This window comes from Eutrema salsugineum, unplaced genomic scaffold (assembly GCF_000478725.1).
Source record: "Eutrema salsugineum unplaced genomic scaffold, Eutsalg1_0 scaffold_19, whole genome shotgun sequence".
In the NCBI taxonomy this organism is placed as follows: Eukaryota; Viridiplantae; Streptophyta; class Magnoliopsida; order Brassicales; family Brassicaceae; genus Eutrema; species Eutrema salsugineum.
The window spans coordinates 2,700,300-2,718,953 of NW_006256838.1; the positions used below are offsets into that span (position 1 = coordinate 2,700,300).

General features: G+C 38.2%; 5 protein-coding genes across 6 annotated transcripts; 3 read left to right on the plus strand and 2 right to left on the minus strand.

Moving 5' to 3' along the window:
- The first annotated feature begins 1,853 nt into the window (after positions 1-1,853).
- On the plus strand, positions 1,854-4,958 carry LOC18020275 (probable inactive receptor-like protein kinase At3g56050). Its single transcript, XM_006402966.2, has 6 exons — positions 1,854-2,327; positions 2,428-2,488; positions 3,029-3,438; positions 3,609-3,799; positions 3,879-4,011; positions 4,115-4,958. Exons 1-6 carry the CDS (start codon positions 2,222-2,224, stop codon positions 4,708-4,710), a joined length of 1,497 nt encoding a protein of 498 aa, XP_006403029.1. The 5' UTR covers positions 1,854-2,221; the 3' UTR covers positions 4,711-4,958.
- Positions 4,959-5,574: 616 nt separating this feature from the next.
- On the plus strand, positions 5,575-10,902 carry LOC18020276 (UTP--glucose-1-phosphate uridylyltransferase 3, chloroplastic). 2 transcript variants are annotated; one of them, XM_006402968.2, is made up of 17 exons: positions 5,575-6,466; positions 6,599-6,776; positions 6,858-7,007; positions 7,174-7,335; positions 7,437-7,609; positions 7,703-7,769; positions 8,183-8,349; positions 8,597-8,755; positions 9,003-9,094; positions 9,178-9,272; positions 9,396-9,473; positions 9,639-9,734; positions 9,821-9,895; positions 9,984-10,075; positions 10,171-10,333; positions 10,433-10,493; positions 10,587-10,902. In XM_006402968.2, the coding sequence occupies exons 1-17, from the start codon at positions 5,736-5,738 to the stop codon at positions 10,706-10,708; spliced, it is 2,661 nt and encodes an 886-aa protein (XP_006403031.1). In that variant the 5' UTR covers positions 5,575-5,735; the 3' UTR covers positions 10,709-10,902. The 2 variants fall into 2 exon arrangements, with proteins under 2 accessions (XP_006403031.1, XP_006403032.1); XM_006402969.2 differs by having other exon boundaries at positions 5,576-6,466; positions 10,581-10,902.
- Positions 10,903-11,045: 143 nt separating this feature from the next.
- LOC18020277 (pentatricopeptide repeat-containing protein At3g56030, mitochondrial) lies at positions 11,046-12,454 on the minus strand. The gene has a single exon (XM_006402970.2). It carries the CDS (start codon positions 12,307-12,309, stop codon positions 11,185-11,187), a length of 1,125 nt encoding a protein of 374 aa, XP_006403033.2. The 5' UTR covers positions 12,310-12,454; the 3' UTR covers positions 11,046-11,184.
- Positions 12,455-13,518: 1,064 nt separating this feature from the next.
- LOC18020279 lies at positions 13,519-14,839 on the minus strand. The gene is made up of 2 exons (XM_006402971.2): positions 14,679-14,839; positions 13,519-14,366 (listed from the first exon to the last, which is right to left on the minus strand). Exons 1-2 carry the CDS (start codon positions 14,712-14,714, stop codon positions 13,770-13,772), a joined length of 633 nt encoding a protein of 210 aa, XP_006403034.1. The 5' UTR covers positions 14,715-14,839; the 3' UTR covers positions 13,519-13,769.
- A 1,266-nt stretch (positions 14,840-16,105) lies between these two features.
- On the plus strand, positions 16,106-18,605 carry LOC18020280 (probable mannan synthase 14). The gene is made up of 8 exons (XM_006402972.2): positions 16,106-16,493; positions 16,604-16,702; positions 16,809-17,061; positions 17,165-17,275; positions 17,368-17,504; positions 17,599-17,712; positions 17,808-18,190; positions 18,286-18,605. Exons 1-8 carry the CDS (start codon positions 16,179-16,181, stop codon positions 18,443-18,445), a joined length of 1,572 nt encoding a protein of 523 aa, XP_006403035.1. The 5' UTR covers positions 16,106-16,178; the 3' UTR covers positions 18,446-18,605.
- The last annotated feature ends 49 nt before the right edge of the window (positions 18,606-18,654 follow it).

The following is an 18,654-nucleotide window of genomic DNA, read 5'->3' on the forward strand; positions in this document are numbered from 1 at the left end:
AGTCTTATATTGAGGAGGTTAATCAGAAAAGTTATATATATATATAGTATTAATTAATTTGATTTTAAAAGCTTAACTAGAGAAGGAAAAAAAACCCTATTAAGGTGACTGGTGACACATGAGATATATAGAAATGCCAAACGGTCTGATCCAGTGAAGAGTAAAATCGACTAACCGATTACAGGATCTTGATAGGAACAAATTTCACACACGATATCGTGGAAGGGTAGAAAATTAGAGATGGACATTTTTTTTTTTGTGGTAAAATTAGAGATAGAGATACTCGTGTGGGCAAATTTTTAAATTTTTTTTTTTTTTTGTGTCGGCAAATGTTTCTTTTTCTTTTTTAACTTGGATAAATAACACAAATTAAACGTGGGTGGTGTGAGATGAGGTAGATTAGAGTTGATGTTTTTGCGGATTGCATTTTTTGCGAATTAGTCTACCAAAACACGTAGTCCAAAAAGATTCAAGGTTTACATTAATTTACCACGTTGTCTTGACACTTGAGACTTGAGAGAGTACAGGCATGAAGCAAATTGTGCTACTGGCAATTGTCCCGGTCTGTGCCAACAACAAAAAAAATGGCAGGGATTTGGCAGCTGCGTCGAAACAAATGACGAAACCATGCAATGCCTCTACCATCATGATTCCATTTCTTGAATTTTAGTTGTTCTTCTTATTGACCGGACACAAGTTTTTCTTTCTTTTTCTTTTTGTACACATAAATCATCATCAACTGCATATAAAATAAAATAAAATATTTCTTGCAATCTGTTCTAAATTAAACAAAGTATGCATGGTTGCATGCACTCTCGAAGAAGCATTATGCATGAAAATGTAGTGACATTTGAGGCATCAAAGATAGTACTAGCGATATATAATAATATATATATATATATATATATATATAACATACAATGAATAATTCTAGATAGATAAATACTTGTGTGGGCAGAAAAAAAATTATTTCTTTTACTTGGATAAAATAAACATCAGAAAACGTGGGCGGTGTTGATTACAATTATGGAACACTTACATGTATATCCTTTAAAAAAAAAACACTCCTATATGTACCTGTGTATTAAAAGTTCTGAAAATATTGGAGAATAATTTAAAACAAATTCCAGAAAATGGGGGTATTCCCATTACATCCATGACTAAACCCCACATGGCAAAGAAAGCTGGATTGAAAACGAAGAAAGTAACAGCGAAGCAAATACTCCACGTTGAATCAGTCAGAAACTCCTCCACGTACTTATTGCATTTTTTTTTTTTTTGATTATTAATCTACAAGAGTCAAGACCACAACACAATCATTCATTCAACTCCAATCATCCAAAATATGAAATACCCACAAATCAATACAAAAATCCACGTGGCATGTACACCCCACTATCGTTCTCGTTATAATATTTTTCTTTTTTGTTTTTTGTTTTTTCCCCTCTGTTAAGTAGCATAAAAAAAACACACATACCCACACAAAAAAAAAAAAGCCAAGCATTTCCAACAAGCTACGGCAAAAGTCTTTTTCGACGGTGGCTTTGGCCTCTTCTTTTGAAACCTTTTAGTTCTGGCGTCTATTAAGGTCCATAGTTTTTTCTTTTTTTACATGCTCGATTATTCTTTATTTTATTCTATATAAAGTACTAATTATCTGTATACCGGTTAGTATTCTACACGTTTATCTAATAGTAATACCCATGGCGAATTAAACCTTTTTTTTTACAGCGATGAATGTTGGATCTTATTTTTCTCTGTTCGTTGAACATAGTACATATTTTGATAAAAGAGAGCACATTGTTTTGTTTCATGAGAAAAAAAAAAACGAAGTTATAGCTTATTTATTTTCGATTGTCAACAAGAAGAAGTTATTGTGTTACTGAAACTCTGGTGCATCCTCTTAATTTATTATCGGCCAAACCACGGGGACACGCGCTTTAAATTAAGAAAATTAAAAACAAAGTTGAAAAGTCATCTTCTTCTCACAAAATCGTTTCCTCAGCCATGCGAACTCAAACTCCAAGCTCTCTCTCTTCTTCGTCTTTTAGCTTACTTTTCATTTTCTTTTTCCTTTCTTCTTCTTCTTCGTCCTTTAATCTGTGATATAATTTCAGATCGAGGATCGATTTTCTCAGCTTCCGTGTTTTTTTTTGTTTGGCTTACTTGGTGTTGCTCAACTCCTATTTCCAGTTGTTGTCTTCTCGGTTTTTGGCTCACGATGAGTAAGAACTGGAAATCCGTTCGATTAAGGCTCCGAATGCGTTCTCTCATGTTTTTTATGGTGATTTTGAGCTTCGATTCGTGCTATTCGCTGAAGTATGAAGGTATATCGGTTTTCGTTTCTAATTTTTTTTTGGCTGCCAATAAATAGAAGCGAGTTCCTGATAATTTGTTTTCCTCCTCTGTTTCGCTTTCGGATTTCAGGTGTGGAATCCAAAGGAACAGTGACGGAAGATCCATGGTCTGCTAGAGATGCCGCGGATTTGTAAGTTGCAGCTTTCGATTCTTCTGTGTTTGCTTTAGTTTGATCAATAAGCTGCTTGTTTTAGTATGTGCTAGGTATTTGGATAAGACGTCTTGTTGATTTTCAGATTTATAGTTTCTCAAGTGTTGCCAATTTTGTTATGCTAAGATCTAATGTGCGATGATGTTTGATACTGCAACTTGATTGTTCAGTGAATAGGTTGCGAACATGATTTGAAAATGACTTATTGGTTGAGCATCAACATCAATGTAGTTGGTTTGGTAGATCTATGACTTTAACACCATACTTTTTAGCTTATTTGAGTGAACTAATATTATTTTTCTAAGTGGTAAAATCTATGAGTTTCGAAAGGCTTTGTTGTTAGTTGTTATGCAACATGAATATAGACGCTGTCTTTTTATGCATATGTATTCCAATACTTGCTAAATATTCTTATAAGCTACTGCAATCATAATCATATCAACCTTATTTAGAAACTTGTTGCTATATTTTTTTCCTATCTTTAAGCTCAATTTCATTTTACCTTCGTCTTTTTCGTAGGAGAACGTTTAGTTTTCACCGGAAATTACTTGGCCGTTTCCTTAACCCCTACCACAATTTGACTGCGTTCAAGGACCGGCCGCCTGTGGCAAGTGTTACACCACCGTCATCTTCGGTTTCTCCCAGGTCTAATGCCACTAAATCCTCAACATTGCCTCCTCCGCCACAGAAAAGTCCTCCTGCGCTAAATGTTTCTGCTCCACCTCCTCCTTTACCCCGTGCAAATTTTCCTAGTCTAAGAAGAAGCTCCAAAACCAGCATGGTTCCTATTATGGCTGGCTGCATAGGCGGTGCTGTGTTTCTTCTCCTTTTAGCTATTGGTGTCTTCTTTTTCAGAAGTAAGGCTGGGAAATCTGTGAATCCTTGGCGTACAGGTCTTAGCGGACAACTTCAGAAAGCGTTCGTAACTGGTAATTGTCTTTCTACGCCACTGATACAATATGTAAAGTCGCATTTTTAGTTCTTGAAGATTGAGGTTTAACCTTGCCTTCCAGAATTTTGGAGAAATCGATGTTCTTGTTGTTCTCAGCCCACGAATTTCTTTTGGTTTCAACATTAATGATGTTTGATGGTAATTCAGGTGTTCCCAAACTCAAAAGATCTGAGATTGAAGCTGCCTGTGAAGATTTCAGTAATGTCATTGGGTCTTGCCCCATTGGTACATTGTTTAAAGGGACACTATCAAGCGGGGTGGAGATAGCTGTGGCTTCTGTTGCTACTGCGTCTGCCAAAGAATGGACAAAGAACATAGAAATGCAGTTCAGAAAGAAGGTATATATGGTCGACCAGTTCCTTTATACTTTTAAAGGGTTTTCTGTCTCCTTATCGTTTATGTTCTTGATAATTTCAGATCGAAACGTTAGCCAAGATAAACCACAAGAATTTCATCAACCTTCTTGGTTACTGTGAAGAAGATGAGCCTTTCACTAGGATCTTGGTCTTTGAATATGCATCAAACGGATCGCTCTTTGAACATTTACACTGTAAGCAAAAAAGCTCTTTAGTCGCATGAGTCATTACATTTTAAGTTGTCTCGTTTCCTTCACGATTTTAAAGGGGAAACAATATTTACTTTTTATTTTGCAGATAAAGAATCAGAACATTTGGACTGGGTAATGCGGCTAAGAATAGGAATGGGCGTAGCATATTGCCTTGACCATATGCACGGGCTCAAGCCACCTATAGTTCACAGCAATCTTCTCTCATCATCAGTTCACCTCACAGAGGATTACGCTGTCAAAATTGCGGATTTCAATTTTGGTTACCTAAAAGGCCCATCCGAGAGAGAAACCAGCACCAATGCACTCATAGATACGCACATCTCAGTCACAACACAAGAAGACAATGTTCACAGCTTCGGTTTGCTATTGTTCGAACTGATGTCCGGAAAACTCCCAGAGTCTGTTAGAAAAGGCGACTCGGTAGATACCGGATTGGCTGATTTCTTGAGAGGAAAGACTTTGAAAGAGATGGTGGATCCAACACTGGAAAGTTTTGATGACAAGATTGAGAATATAGGTGAAGTGATCAAAAGCTGTGTAAGGGCAGAGCCGAAACAGAGACCGACAATGAAGGAAGTCACGGGGAGATTGAGAGAGATCACAGGATTATCACCGGACGATACTATTCCCAAGCTTTCGCCTCTGTGGTGGGCAGAGCTGGAAGTGTTGTCTACTGCGTGAAGAGAGAGTGAACTACTTTGCTTCACAAGGAAACTGTAAGTATTAATATGAAGACTGTGTGAGGTTTTTGAGCCTCTGTGGAGCTAGTTGCTTCTCGTTAGGCTACATATCTAAAATCTATGCAAGTTAGTCTATAAAAGCGACTCTATAATCTTAGTTGCGTTCAGTATCAAACAGTACATGTCCAAGAGCACGGTGATACCCTTTTTGGTGTGCATAATGTCAATGGTGGTTATTGTGTTTTAGGTTTTATTAATTTCTTGAAAAGTTTTAATTAATCAGGTTCTGAAGTAACATAAAGAAAGCCGATCAAAGTATTTATCACAATGTTTGGTCGGTCAAAGAATCTAGTTGAGAATGGTGCTTCAGGCTTGCAGTTGATACAGTCTACCTAGAATTGGCTACCTCTAATATTCAAGCCATCCGAGGAATAAAGTTATTCTTGGTGGGTTCCTAAACAAGTCTCATCGATAAACACAGAGTTCTTAATATCTTAATTAGCCGGCTTCATGTTTAAGTTCAGAGTTTCTTAATGATCCTTGTCTTCACTTGCCACAGTGTGCGCAGTTAAATTGGTTGGTTTTATACCTCTCAATAGAATTCAAAAGTGAAAATATTTTAACCCTTTTCGGATTCTCATACCATAGTTAAATGTAATATGTTTATATGTTGACAAAAAAATAAAACGTATACCAAGAAAGAAAAGAAAAAAAGGAAAATAAATTGGAGTCGACGTGAACATGGCCCATCGGTGTAATCCAAAGAGATGCCATGTGGACCGTCAGATTAAAGATTGCATCACACGACAATCACACATCGTCTACACAATCATCAAATCATCCGCTTCTGGTTGGATAAAAAAAAAACAAAAAACAGGAAAAAGAAAGAAAAGAAGCAAAATCGTACATTTGAGAGCGCAGCTTTTGGGAGGAGGGTATATGCTTCGAGTATCTCTCCTTATCCCTCCTCCGGGTCTTCTTCAAAAACCCCACTCCTTCTTCTTCCTCCTGTAACTTCCTCTCGCCATGGCCAATCCTCAAGCTTCTCCGATTCTCCACAACCACAATCATCTCTCCTTCTTCCACTTCCAAACTACATATTCTCGTCCTTCCTTTACCTCTCTGCATTTCAGGAAGCCTCTGCTCTTTCTCCCTTCTTCTTCTTCTTCTTCTTCTTCTTCATTTCCCTCGCAATTACCTCAGAGCGAGCAGCAATGTAATCACCAGGTGAGACGCGTGTCCACCGTACCTGTGGAGTACTCAACACCGACTCCTCCGGAATCCGACGATTTCTCATCGGAAATCGATCGGCTTAAGGCTCTCCTATCGAAACTAGACGTTTCCAAGGACCTACGGAGGAAGGAAGCGGTCATCGACGCTGATTCCAGAGTTCGTCGATTCTTCAGCGATAATCGAGGCGGTTTATCCAAGGTTTTAGCTTCACTTGGTTTGAATTCGAAAGAGATGTTTCTCGTCAAGTGTGTGATCGCTGCGGGGCAAGAACACGCGCTCTGTGTGGGTTACGAGGAAACATTTGAAGAAGAAGAAGAGGAGTATACAGTGAGGAGTTCTGTGAAGAACGCGCTTTACGCGTTGGTGGAGATGATAGAGCGATTCGATGTGAATAGCAACGGCTATAAAGGTAGAAGAGAGACGTGTACAGTTTTAGATGCAGAGGAGATTGCTCACTTTAGAAAGTTCTTGACGTTTCTGGGAGAAATTGAACAGTTCTACGACTGCATTGGAGGAATCATCGGGTAACAAATACTTAACTTCCTTTTAGTACTGAAATTTGATGAACCCTTAAAGGAGATCCCTTGAAAGTGAAAGAAAATGGCATTTCTCTCTTTGATATATTCACTGCTGAGACATGCATGATTGTTTGTCAGATATCAGGTTATGGTTCTCGAGCTTCTTCACCAATCGACTAAGAGGCATAATGCGAGCCGATCACATCTTGTTGAAGAGTCTTTAAGTTGCCAGTACTTAGAAATGCACTCTCCTAGCGTTCTTGACCTCACTCAAGAGAAAGAGTTTGCCTCCCAGGCGGCATTATGGGGAATTAAGGTTAGTAATGTGTTATTGCTTTCAATATTGACCGAAATTGTTGTCTATGGTTTCTGGATTATAAGTTGTTGTACATATTAGGGATTGCCAGATTTAGGTGAGATATATCCCCTAGGAGGTGCAGCAGACAGGTTAGGTTTGGTCGATCCAGAAACAGGAGAATGCCTTCCGGCAGCAATGCTTACTCATTGTGGACGAACTTTGTTGGAGGGACTTATTAGAGACCTTCAGGTACAGGTTCACTAAATACTTGAGTGATTATTGGTAGTTTTTTTTTTTTTGTATTTGTATGAATGAAACTGAAAAATCAGCAGCATTTGAGGTATAAACAACTGTATTTGTTCATATGAGTTAGTAATGATATTTGGTTATCCTTTTTTCTTTTTGTAATTTATAGGCTAGAGAGTTCCTTTACTTCAAACTTTATGGAAAGCAATGTGTCACACCTGTTGCCATTATGACAAGTGCTGCAAAGAAGAACCATGAGCATGTAACTTCGCTTTGCAAAAGGCTTGAATGGTTCGGAAGGGGTCAATCAAATTTCCAACTCTTTGAACAGGTATAGGAAATATATAATTTCTTTTGATTCATATTACCCTTTTTGGCAACAACTGTATATTGAGTATACTCACGGTTGAAAAAATGGTTTTTGATCTTTAGCCTCTCGTCCCAGCTGTCAGTGCTGAAGATGGTCAATGGATAGTATCAAAGCCCTTCGTGCCAGTTAGTAAACCTGGTGGTCATGGTGTGATTTGGAAATTGGCTTATGACAAAGGCGTCTTTAAATGGTTTAATGACCATGGAAGAAAAGGAGCAACCGTTCGGCAAGTTAGGTTAGTCACGTGTAGCTTGTGTTGTTGTTCATTAAAATAATTTAAGAGGTACCTGGAATTCTTGACTTAGTGTTGATAATTGTGATATTGCAGTAATGTTGTCGCTGCCACAGATGTTACTCTCTTGGCCCTTGCTGGGATTGGTTTACGGTATAAGAAGGTAGGCGTGCACTGTATTTGTATATTTAGAATCCACACATTGGACATAGATTCAAAAGATTATTTATATCACTTTTGGTGTTTATTGCTAATGGTCCCCTGATAGCTGGGCTTGAAGAAGATTTCTATATTACGTAGTAATGTTTCTTGAGCGTATATGATGAATAAGTTCCTGTAGAAGTCTGAGCTGTGTCTTAGGCCTCAAACTCTGTTTAGTTAGTTTTTGACAGTTAACTGTCTACTAAGATGGCGATGCTTTCCAACCTTGCTTACTAGTTTTGAACACATATTAACTAAGTGTAATCACAGCTCTATCACTTCAAGAAAAAACAAAAAAGTGAAATAATACCTTTTTGGGCTTGGAAACAGTTGATCACCGCAAACCTTGATATATTGTGAATCTTAATGTGGCAGAAACTTGGATTTGCATCCTGCAAAAGAAATGCTGGAGCAACCGAAGGAATTAATGTATTGATGGAGAAGAAGAATCTTGATGGGGAGTGGGAGTATGGTGTATCATGCATTGAGTACACTGAATTTGATAAATTCGGAATCTCCAACAGATCACTAGATTCAAATGGGTATGAGATTTCTGTCATTTAGTTTGTTTATCCTTTAAAAAGTTGGATATACCGAGAACCGTTTCATAGTATCCAAGTTCTAGCTGAAAAAAATGAGCGTGTAATTTATCTACTCTATTATTTTCGGCCTTCAATGGTAGTTGTTCTTTCTTGTTTTCTGGTTAAACCTCAATTCCCATATTTTTCTTCAGCTAAGAGTGCAATGATCAAAATCAAATCATTTTTTCTTTTCTACTTCTTTCTGAAGCTTGCAGGCTGATTTCCCTGCCAATACAAACATTCTATATGTAGACTTACATTCTGCCGAGTCAATTGGGTCGAGCAGTAGTGTAAAAAGTCTGCCAAATATGGTTCTCAATACAAAGAAGCGAATTGAATACACTGACCAGTACGGAGACTATCACAGGTTTGTATTTCTGAACACTTATGCTGACTGATCTTCGATGTTCCCTTGTTATAGTTACCATTCTTCTCGTCATCGGTCAAATCGAGACTGCTGGGTAGCTAAAACGGAAATGGACTTCCATTTCCTCTTGACTCCTAGCACTTTTTTTTTCTAGATCCCAATTGCCTTGAAATGTATACTTCAAATAAACTTTACGAGTTTGATAACATCGGTAGCAACTTTCTTATTATTTTTTCTTTTCGGGCAGCGTTATGGGTGGTAGATTGGAGTGCACGATGCAAAACATAGCAGACAGTTTCTCAAATAAGTTTCCATCTAGATGTCAGGGCAGTCTAGAAGGTAAAGTTGTTTGAATAAGTTGCAATGTTTTTATGCATATCTGTATTTAGGTGTTACTAACTCGCTTAATATGATCTTACCAGACAAACTGGATACATATATTGTGTACAACGAACGAAGAAGGGTCACTTCATCAGCTAAGAAGAAGAAACCACACGCAAGTGCTGCATTACACCAGGTTCGTTTCTCTAACCACTTTCTATGTCCTTTGTCTTTTCCTTTGTCGCGTTGCTTTGATTTAAACTAATTTTTTTATCTAGTGTAATATGACTATTTTTCGAACTTATTTCTTTCTTTACAGACTCCAGATGGTGCATTGTTGGATATACTCCGGAATGCATATGACCTCCTTACAGAATGTGATATTAAAATTCCCATGGTTAGTTCATATGTACATCTCTTTTATATGACTTGTTTTAATTATCACAGAGCCATGAAGATGTTTTACATCTCTGAGTGAATCTTATAAATCACAATTTCAAATTGAGACCTAATAGTTTCATTCTACTTCAAATTGAGAATTAGTAGTTTTCTACTTCTCCAGGTTGAACCTAATGATAAATATGTGGATTCCCCACCGCCGTATATCATCCTTCTGCATCCTGCTCTCGGTCCTCTTTGGGAAGTTTCAAGACAGAAAGTAAGTGAATAGTCTGTTCGTGACACTAGAAAATGCCCTCTAGAAAGTGCTTTAGTATAATTGATCATATATGATAATTGTTGCAGTTCAAGGGAGGGTCCATTTCCAATTGCTCAGAACTGCAACTAGAGATTGCAGAGGTCTCATGGAACAATGTTCAGGTTCCATATTTTATTCTGTTAACTAGATTTTGCATTAGCTTTCATCGTGTTGAGTTTCTTAAGTTCTAAATCAGCATCCATCGCATAGGTTGACGGTAGCTTGATCATCACTGCTGAGAATGCCATGGGTTCGACAACAATAAACGAAAATGGTGAACCAATATTACAATACGGATTAAGGTAGAGCAGTTATATATCAAAATTGTACTGGAATTTCTCTTTAAGATACATGTCTGTTGGTTTGCATATGAATTCACACAACTTGTTTTTGGTAGGTGTGGCAAGTGTAAACTGCATAACGTCAAGGTAGTGAACCAAGGAATCGATTGGAAGAGTAAATCAAATGTTTACTGGAGAAACGATGTGAACCGGCTTGAGACTTGTAAGATCATATTGCACGGAAATGCAGAATTCGAAGCCAGCAATGTAACTATACAGGTAAAGTAAACGTGGAAGTTAAAATCCTTGTTCAACACAGAGATTAGAGTGTGTCTGCTTCGAATCAAGTGATCTCTATTCGCTTTGTCGATGATACAGGGAAACCAAGTTTTTGAAGTACCAGACGGTCACAGACTGAAGATCACACAAGGAAATTCAGGTCAGTGAATCATATCAAAACCAATGATGATATTAATTGAGGCCAAGTTGACACTAGTATTGATTGATTGCATTATTTTGGTGATAGATTTAGGTTTAAGCATCAACTTGGAAGCAATAAGAGAAGAGGTAATGGAAACAGGAAGCTGGTATTGGAACTACCAACTCGATGGATCCCACATTAATCTCGAACAAGTAGAGGTGCCACAAAGCTAACTTACTTGGGAGCTAAGCCTCCCAATGTAGAAAGTGTCGTGTAATAAGTAAATAAATATCGCGAATAAAAGTAGAAAGTTCTTTCCTGTAAATGTTGCTCACTTGTAAATTAAACAAAACGTGTTCTCCAATTCTATCTTCAAGGCGAGTTTGTCTGCAACTGATGTGAAATGTGAAATTCAATTCATTGGAAGGATTCTTAATTGCACAAGAATCCATGAATTGGAAGCAAATACGAAGGTATATGTATCATGAAATGTTGTAAACTCTAAAGAAGATCTCCATCTGCTAAAAATGCAAAGAAGCTTATAATAAGATAGATCTTCACAGTTACAGTCTCTTTGTTCCACGATCCATAGAAAAGAAACCAATCAGATTTTATCTCCCTCAATATCTGCTGCTAAGTTCAATTTTTATCAATGTAGTGTTCTGCTCTCTGTAACAATGGTGATCGTCTTTCTTCTTATCAGAATCAATCATTGCTCTTTTACTACAACATTGGTCTCATAAAAATCACGCAAAGCAATTCCCATTCTGAGTCCTCTCACACACATCTCTTTCAAAACCAACTTGGCTTCCTTAAACCTCTTCCTCTTGATAAGCTTACTAGCCAAACTCCCCAAATTCTCTTCATCCAATCTCTTATCTTTCCCTGCGTACGCCATCACGAACTCCACTCCCAGCGCATAATAGCCACTCTCAATCATCTCCGCTATAACGTGCGCATGAGTGGCGTACAATACCGGTAACCCTTCTTCCTCCATCCTCCTCAGAATCGCCATCGCCGCCTCCACTTTCCCCGATTTACACGCGCCTAACACCAGCGCGTCGAAAGTACGCGTGTCCGGCGACATCCCTTCCTCCTCCATCTTCCTCACCACCTCGCTCGCCTCCGCCACGTCACCGTCGTAGCAGTGCGAAGTCAAAAAGTAGTTGTACGACGTCACGTCCACCGGAATCTCGTGAGATCTCATCAATTCCACTACGCGCCAAGCTTCCTCGATCTTGTTCTTCTTCGTGAGCGTGTTTATGATCGGATGGAATGTGCGAAACGAGAGACCGAATCTCCCGCTTGCCATATCGCCGATCAGGATCAGAGCGTCGTCGGTCCGGCCGAGTTTGCAGAGTCGCGCGATGAGAGTTTCGTAGGCGTGATTCCTCGTGTAGCCGGGGTCCGTTTGAGGCAAAACGCGGCGGAGATCTTCGAGTGAGGAGGAGTAAGAGGCGGTGTTGGTTAGGAATTTGAAAGTTGCGGTGGTGTTGAAACAAGCGTTTACGACGCGGCTGTTTAGGAGACGGCGTACGGCTTCGAAATCGCCGGAGCTTCCTGCTTCGTAGATGAGGTTATCGAACTCAGTGGTAGTACGACGATGACGAGGAGCAATTGGATTGGTATTTATGGTGGAGATAGATCGAAGGAGAAATCTCGAATTAGTTGCTTCTTTAAAGTATCGCCGGAGAAGAGACATCGTCAAATTTAAGGCGCCGGAGATTAGTAAAAATGACTCTTTTTTTTCTCTCTTCTGGAGGGTTTTAGCCGGAACATTTAGGATGAAAACAGTACTGTGAGTGATGAGTGTAGATGGGCCTATTAGGCCCATAATAAAGGAACGGGCCAATAGTAAAAGCCTAAATGTATTATTGGTCTCGATCCATTTCCTCTAGGGTTTCTGGAATATATATTTCATCTTGTTTTGTCACTCACACTAAGAAATCGTCGATTAGGTTTTGTGAAAAAGAAGTCATGAGAGCTAAGGTAATATGATCTACTTCCAATCTTCCCGATTCGATTGTTTCAGAAAGTTTCTTGCTTTTTTCCTAAGTGAATAATTAATTGTGGATCTGGTGGTGTTTTTGATTTTCAGTGGAAGAAGAAGCGTATGAGGAGGTTGAAGAGGAAGAGACGAAAGATGAGACAGAGATCTAAGTAGGCGCATCAAATCGACAAGTCTTTCGCTTTTCCCTCTGCTTTGTGTTTCGTTTTTTCCTGGATTTCACCGGAATTAGATAACAATTCTGTCTTTTGTTTCAATTTTCAAGAGAATACATTTTTGTTGTTGTTGGATTGAATCTATTTTCTATTAATGCGAGGCTTTATTGTCTTCATATTGCTCTCTTGCGTATTTACTAGTTGATTCACACTCTTTTATCGAATTACTCAAATCTCTTATGTTTAGATTGAAATTATAGTTTCATAAGCACTAGAAGATGTTTGTCTTGTTAATAGGTTCTCTACTGCTTTCTTTAAATTGATCACACTCTTGTACATTTGGATGGCTAGGATGTTTTTTTTGTACATTTATAATAATTTGATTGCGCTTAGAGCTACTGATCTTTTCTTGGACATGCTAGTCAGTCTTTTTTCTCACTTTACTGTCATAAAATTAATCAAAGCCTATCGTTCTCATACTTGTGATATTGGGAAGCTGAAAGCCTGAAACTGTGGATGATGAACAGATGTTATGATGACTGAACGTATAAATTGTTTTAAGGCCTTTTTTTGAGCCTGGCTCTCGTCTCTTGAGATACGTCGCTCTTGTTGTCTCTTAGGAGTCTTAATTAGTAAAGTCTTTCCCTTTGACCCTTACGCTCACCTGTTATATGAAAAAACTCTAAAAACTCGCAAACTGAGATAACTAGACTATACAGATCCGAACATGTCCACTCCCGTTTTATACAATTTGTTATTATTATCCCAAATCTCTAAATCATATTTGTTCCTTATAATCTGGTACATTTTTGAAGACGTCTTTCTTGGGTTAGCGGTTTGAACATATATATGTCTACGTACGTTGGCCTTTTTCTTTTTTGGGTATAATCAATCTATTTCCACATCTGTTTTATAAAAAGAAACTACAATGTAAATGCTATAACTTGAGAATAAAGCATGAAGAGATGTAATAGCAAAATTGTGTACTACTAGACAGTATACACTCAAACCAGCTTTGCCAAGTGATCAGCTTCCCCAAGTATGCATTTCAACTACAACTCTCACTCTTCTGCTTTGATAGTTTTCCTACTCTGGAAAATCCATTAGGCTTTGTCCAACATCTTCTTATATTTAGTTTTCGTTGAAGTGAATGGCACCGAGTTTCCAGACAACAAAAGTAGTAGCAAACATCACAGTGCTTATGAAGACAAAGGAAAAAGCGATGACGAGTATATCTGCGCTTCCAGGGAGATCAAATGTAAGGCCTTTCTTTGGCATACCTCTCCTGCTATCATCAAGCATGTTGGTTGGTGCTTCCGGTAGACCCGGTTTCCTATTTGATTTCTTATCACTTTCCTTGAGCACCTCAAGAATCTGGCTCCCCATTTTGGGTTTTGATGGTTTCGGTGTTGCTTCTGTGTATCGGCTAAGCACACGAGCCGCTCTTAGTCTCTCTCTTGCTGTCAATGGTGCTCTTTTCGCAGAACCATTGTTGCCTGACTCGACGGATTCACTTGCTGGTTTATTTGAATCCGAAGAGGAAGTATCGACCGATGTTGATGTGATTGAATTATCGTTTGTCTCCAAACAAGATAACACCAATCTTCTTTTGCTTGAAAGTAACAAACTTGTTGAACCATTTAGAGAAATGTGGAACGCGAAAGGCGAAGGCTTTAACGGTGTAGCTTGAGTTGTGAAACTACGAACCTTATTGGATCTGTTATGAAGCTTCAAAAGAGAGAAGGGTTTTTGTTAATTTCAGCAAAAAGAAGCTTTCTCCATTCAAGAGAGACCAATCAAGGAGAAATGAAACTGTGGAATTTCAACCCAAAAAAGAAAACTTTAAGGCTTACAAATTAAACCCAGTTTCAGGAATCTGCAGGGAAACGAAACAGTTTCGATTTTACAGAAACCAAAAGGATAATCAACTAACCAAACGAAATCATCCCAATTAAGGATAAGGTGGTTGTGAAGCAATTATACACAGGTGTATGAGAAACCGGATCACCAAACAAGAAGAAGAAGACAACAAATACTTACCGGAGAACTGAAGCCGGCGTTGAGAGCGACGGCCATTGTGAATAGATAAACGGTTTTTTAAGAGCGATGCATATGGAAGAAGACGAAGAGGGAGAGAAAGCTTTGCGTTTGTGGCAGTGAAGCTAAGCAGCGTATCCAAGATTACGTTCTCTTCATCCACTCGCTTTTAGAGCGCGTGGAAATCACGTGGTCGCTTCTTCTAAGAAAACAAACTTGGCCCACATAGAACATACTCAATTGCAAAACACAAATATAATTGGTTTAGGTTCACATAAAATCAATTTGAACATACTTGAGGCCTAACTATCTATTTTAATTTTATCGATGTAAATAAATTTAGAAAATTCATGACGTGAAATTCAAATTATGAAACATAATCGTTATTTGACATATAGTTAAATGAGAGCCCTGTCCTTTAAACAAATTATATTAGCACAAGTAGTGTGTCTAATGGCTATACGCATACTTGCTTAACCTTCCTGATAAACTCGGCTTTAACAAATAAAAATAAAAAAGTTGTCTTAACCAATTCCTGAACCTGGATCCTGTAAATGTGAGTTGCAATTGAATTCGTAAATCTTTTTATGACATTTTGGAAAACATGTAATTTTTTGTGTCTATAGATAAATAACTTCATCAATCAAGGTACAAGTTACAACTCATGTACAAGTTCAGAATTAAGTGCATGAACTTTTACATGTTTTCCCCTGTAAATAAAGAATGGTCCACTAATCATTGACTTTGCAAGTGATAATCGTTTGCATTGATGAGAGGACCCATCTAAACCGCTTGTCTTTAGTGACAATTCACACATGTAAATAATTGCTGATAAGCTTGACAAAAAAAAAAACAGAAATGCTATTTGCTTATAATATGAAAAATTTATGTGATTAAGAAAATAGAATATGAAAGATAAAGCTATCATTTTTATTTTAGCTTTTCCTCCGTCTCATATAGAAATGCTTTTGTACCAAATATGATAAATTTGGGATATCTATCCATCATATGTATGTAAGTAGATGGGCATGTTTATTAATTGTCTGTTAATTAATGCTGTCGTTCTTGTGAGCATTTAAAATTATATAAAACAGTACCTCTCATTGATCGGTCTAAATATGCAAGCGATTACTGATCTCGTTAGACATATTAAATCAAACAAAAGTCAGAGATGCTGATTATGTCATAAAATATTGAAATCTCAACACAAAAACTAAGTCATGATGTGGTGCGGAAACAACCAATTCCAGCTCAATCAAAACGCATTAATATTTATTTTATCTGATCACGATTATACATGTCTCATAGTTTATTCAAATCAAATAAAAACAAAAGACTTTTACTAAATCAAAAGACAAATGGTAGTAAAAAGAATGTCGGATCTTCCTGAAGCTCATTTCTCTCTCTGGAGGGAGATTTCGAAGCTTTCTCCTGCTTTGCTAATCTTCTCTCCCACAAGATTGTTTCTTCTGTGTTTGTGTTGGGAGCTCAAGAGTATCTGCAATGGCGACATCTTCCGATGGGCTATTCGACGACATGAACATGTTGGGAGTGATCGGATATGTGTTGGAGCAAACCAGATTCATCTTTCTCGTACCGATTCTGAAACTTCTGGTGAATCTATGTCAGGTTATCTCTCTGTTGTTGTTCATAGATGCAGCTTATATGGCTATAGTTGTAGCCATTGTCAAATTAAGTGGACGAGCACCAAAGAAAGTTCTCAAATGGGAATCCTTTAAGAGCGATGACGTCGAGCTAGCTCCTTCCAGCAATCATCCAATGGTTCTCATCCAAATCCCAATCTTCAACGAAAAAGAGGTGACTTGATTTCAAACAAAAAAAACAGAGCACTCTGTTTCAGAAAGCAGAGAGACTTGTGTTTCAAAAACAGAGAATTCTGTTTCACTAGTGATCTTTTTTATCTGCAGGTATGTCAACTTTCGATAGGAGCGGTTTGCAAGCTAAAATGGCCATTGGATAGGATGATTGTACAAGTGCTTGATGACTCAACTGATCCACACAGTAAGGTCCTTTCGTTAAACCCGTTTGAAACCTACATTGTTCTTTGTCTCAGCCACGGTTATTACAAGGTATATAACAAAAGGGTCTTTTTGAAACAAAACAAAAATATAGGAACTGGTTAGATTGGAGTGTAATAAATGGGAGAGTGAAGGTATAAAAATAAAGTCTGAGGTTAGAGACAGTCGAAACGGGTACAAAGCTGGAGCTCTCACTGCAGGAATGAAACATAGTTATGTGGAGGGATGCGAGTTTGTCGTTATATTCGATGCAGATTTTCAGCCTGAACCTGATTTTCTTCAACGTACTGTTCCTTTTCTTGCTCACAACTCTGAGATAGCTCTTGTACAGGCCGGCTGGAAATACGGTTAGATCTTTCTTCTTCACTCTCGAGCTTGCTAAAAAACCCATTTTAAAATCGATTTGTTCAGCTGATTTTGCTTGTGTGTGTGTGTGTGTTTGTGTGGCAGTGAATGCTGATGAGTGTTGTATGACAAGAATACAAGAGATGTCTCTTAACTACCATTTTGCGGTGGAGCAAAAGTCTGGATCCTCCTTACATGGGTTCTTTGGATTCAACGGTGGAGCATCCATATCCATGCTCTTGTGTGTTTTGTTATGAATAAGATCCTAAATTTGAGTGATTATAAAGGAACATTGTTTGACTGTTTAGGTACTGCTGGTGTGTGGAGAATTTCAGCTTTGAGTGAGGCTGGTGGATGGCAAGACCGCACGATTGTCGAGGACATGGATTTAGCAGTTAGGGCTTATTTAAACGGCTGGAAGTTTGTGTTTGTTGACGACGTTAAGGTTTAAGAAATCAAGAAACTTTCCAATTGTAAGACAATGACTCAACCTTGTACTGTAATGGCCTGAAAAAGTTTTGGAGCTCTTCTTTTTTCAGGTGAACAATGAGCTGCCGAGCTCATTTAGAGCATATCGGTTTCAGCAACATCGTTGGTCTTGCGGTCCAGCGAACCTCTTCAAGAAAATGGCCATGGAGATTATCCAAAAGGAAGTAAGTAGATTACATACAGCCCAAATCTGATTCCTTGGGAAGCAAGTATATTTCATTGACCTTTCATTGTTTTTGTCTCTGCATGTTGGATACAGAAAGTGTCTTTATGGAAGAAGGCGTATTTGATATACAATTTCTTCTTTGTGAGGAAGATTGTAGTACACATCTTCACATTCGTCTTCTACTGTCTGATTTTGCCTGCTACGGTTATATTCCCGGAAATAGAAGTACCTAAATGGACAACTATCTACATTCCAGCTACCATCACTATCCTAAATGCTATCGCAACACCAAAATCATTCTACCTCATATTGTATTGGATCTTGTTCGAGAACGTAATGGCGATGCATAGGAGTAAGGGAACACTCATTGGACTGCTAGAGACTAGTAGAGTTAAGGAATGGGTTGTGACACAGAAACTAGGAGAGAGTAATGCTCTCAGGCAAAACCTCATTCCTCACTATAGCTTCCCCGAAAGGTTTGAACTTTTTTTCCCCCTAGAGATCTTTATATCGCACGAAATGTTGTTAGAATGATTGATGTGATTGTGAAGTGGTTGAATTTTTGGTGCAGAATCCGATGGCGAGAGATAATGGTTGGGATGTATCTATTCATATGTGGATACTACGACTTTGTGTTCGGGAAGACATACCTTTATGTATACCTTTTCTTGCAGTCCATTGCTTTCTTTGTTGTTGGAGTTGGCTACATTGGTATGTCGGTACCGAGTTGATCACCGGTGACACGTTTAACTTCTTCTTCTTCTCCTCCTCCTACACATTCATTCTTTCAAAATGGTTCGATTGTATAGAGATTTAAAGATGTTGTTAGACATAGAGCTCTTCTTGCGTACACGAGAAGTCATCTCCAAACTGATAAATTGGATAGTGAGTGCAGCAAACAACTTTGCATCCAAAGAGGCGGGAAAGAGGAAATGTGAAA

What these genes read in the sequence shown, in the direction of transcription:
- LOC18020275 (XM_006402966.2), top strand. Translation starts at nt 2,222, where the DNA reads ATGAGTAAGAACTGGAAATCCGTTCGATTAAGGCTCCGAATGCGTTCT. An exon ending in GCTAGAGATGCCGCGGATTT is followed by an intron (nt 2,489 to 3,028) that starts GTAAGTTGCAGC and finishes TCTTTTTCGTAG; the next exon opens with GAGAACGTTTAGTTTTCACC. An exon ending in TCAGAAAGCGTTCGTAACTG is followed by an intron (nt 3,439 to 3,608) that starts GTAATTGTCTTT and finishes ATGGTAATTCAG; the next exon opens with GTGTTCCCAAACTCAAAAGA.
- LOC18020276 (XM_006402969.2), top strand. Translation starts at nt 5,736, where the DNA reads ATGGCCAATCCTCAAGCTTCTCCGATTCTCCACAACCACAATCATCTC. An exon ending in ATGTCAGGGCAGTCTAGAAG is followed by an intron (nt 9,095 to 9,177) that starts GTAAAGTTGTTT and finishes TGATCTTACCAG; the next exon opens with ACAAACTGGATACATATATT. An exon ending in GTGATATTAAAATTCCCATG is followed by an intron (nt 9,474 to 9,638) that starts GTTAGTTCATAT and finishes CTACTTCTCCAG; the next exon opens with GTTGAACCTAATGATAAATA.
- LOC18020277 (XM_006402970.2), bottom strand. Translation starts at nt 12,309, where the DNA reads ATGGGCCTAATAGGCCCATCTACACTCATCACTCACAGTACTGTTTTC.
- LOC18020279 (XM_006402971.2), bottom strand. Translation starts at nt 14,714, where the DNA reads ATGGCCGTCGCTCTCAACGCCGGCTTCAGTTCTCCG. An exon ending in ACGCCGGCTTCAGTTCTCCG is followed by an intron (nt 14,367 to 14,678) that starts GTAAGTATTTGT and finishes TCTCTTTTGAAG; the next exon opens with CTTCATAACAGATCCAATAA.
- LOC18020280 (XM_006402972.2), top strand. Translation starts at nt 16,179, where the DNA reads ATGGCGACATCTTCCGATGGGCTATTCGACGACATGAACATGTTGGGA. An exon ending in CAACTGATCCACACAGTAAG is followed by an intron (nt 16,703 to 16,808) that starts GTCCTTTCGTTA and finishes ACAAAAATATAG; the next exon opens with GAACTGGTTAGATTGGAGTG. An exon ending in ACAGGCCGGCTGGAAATACG is followed by an intron (nt 17,062 to 17,164) that starts GTTAGATCTTTC and finishes TTTGTGTGGCAG; the next exon opens with TGAATGCTGATGAGTGTTGT.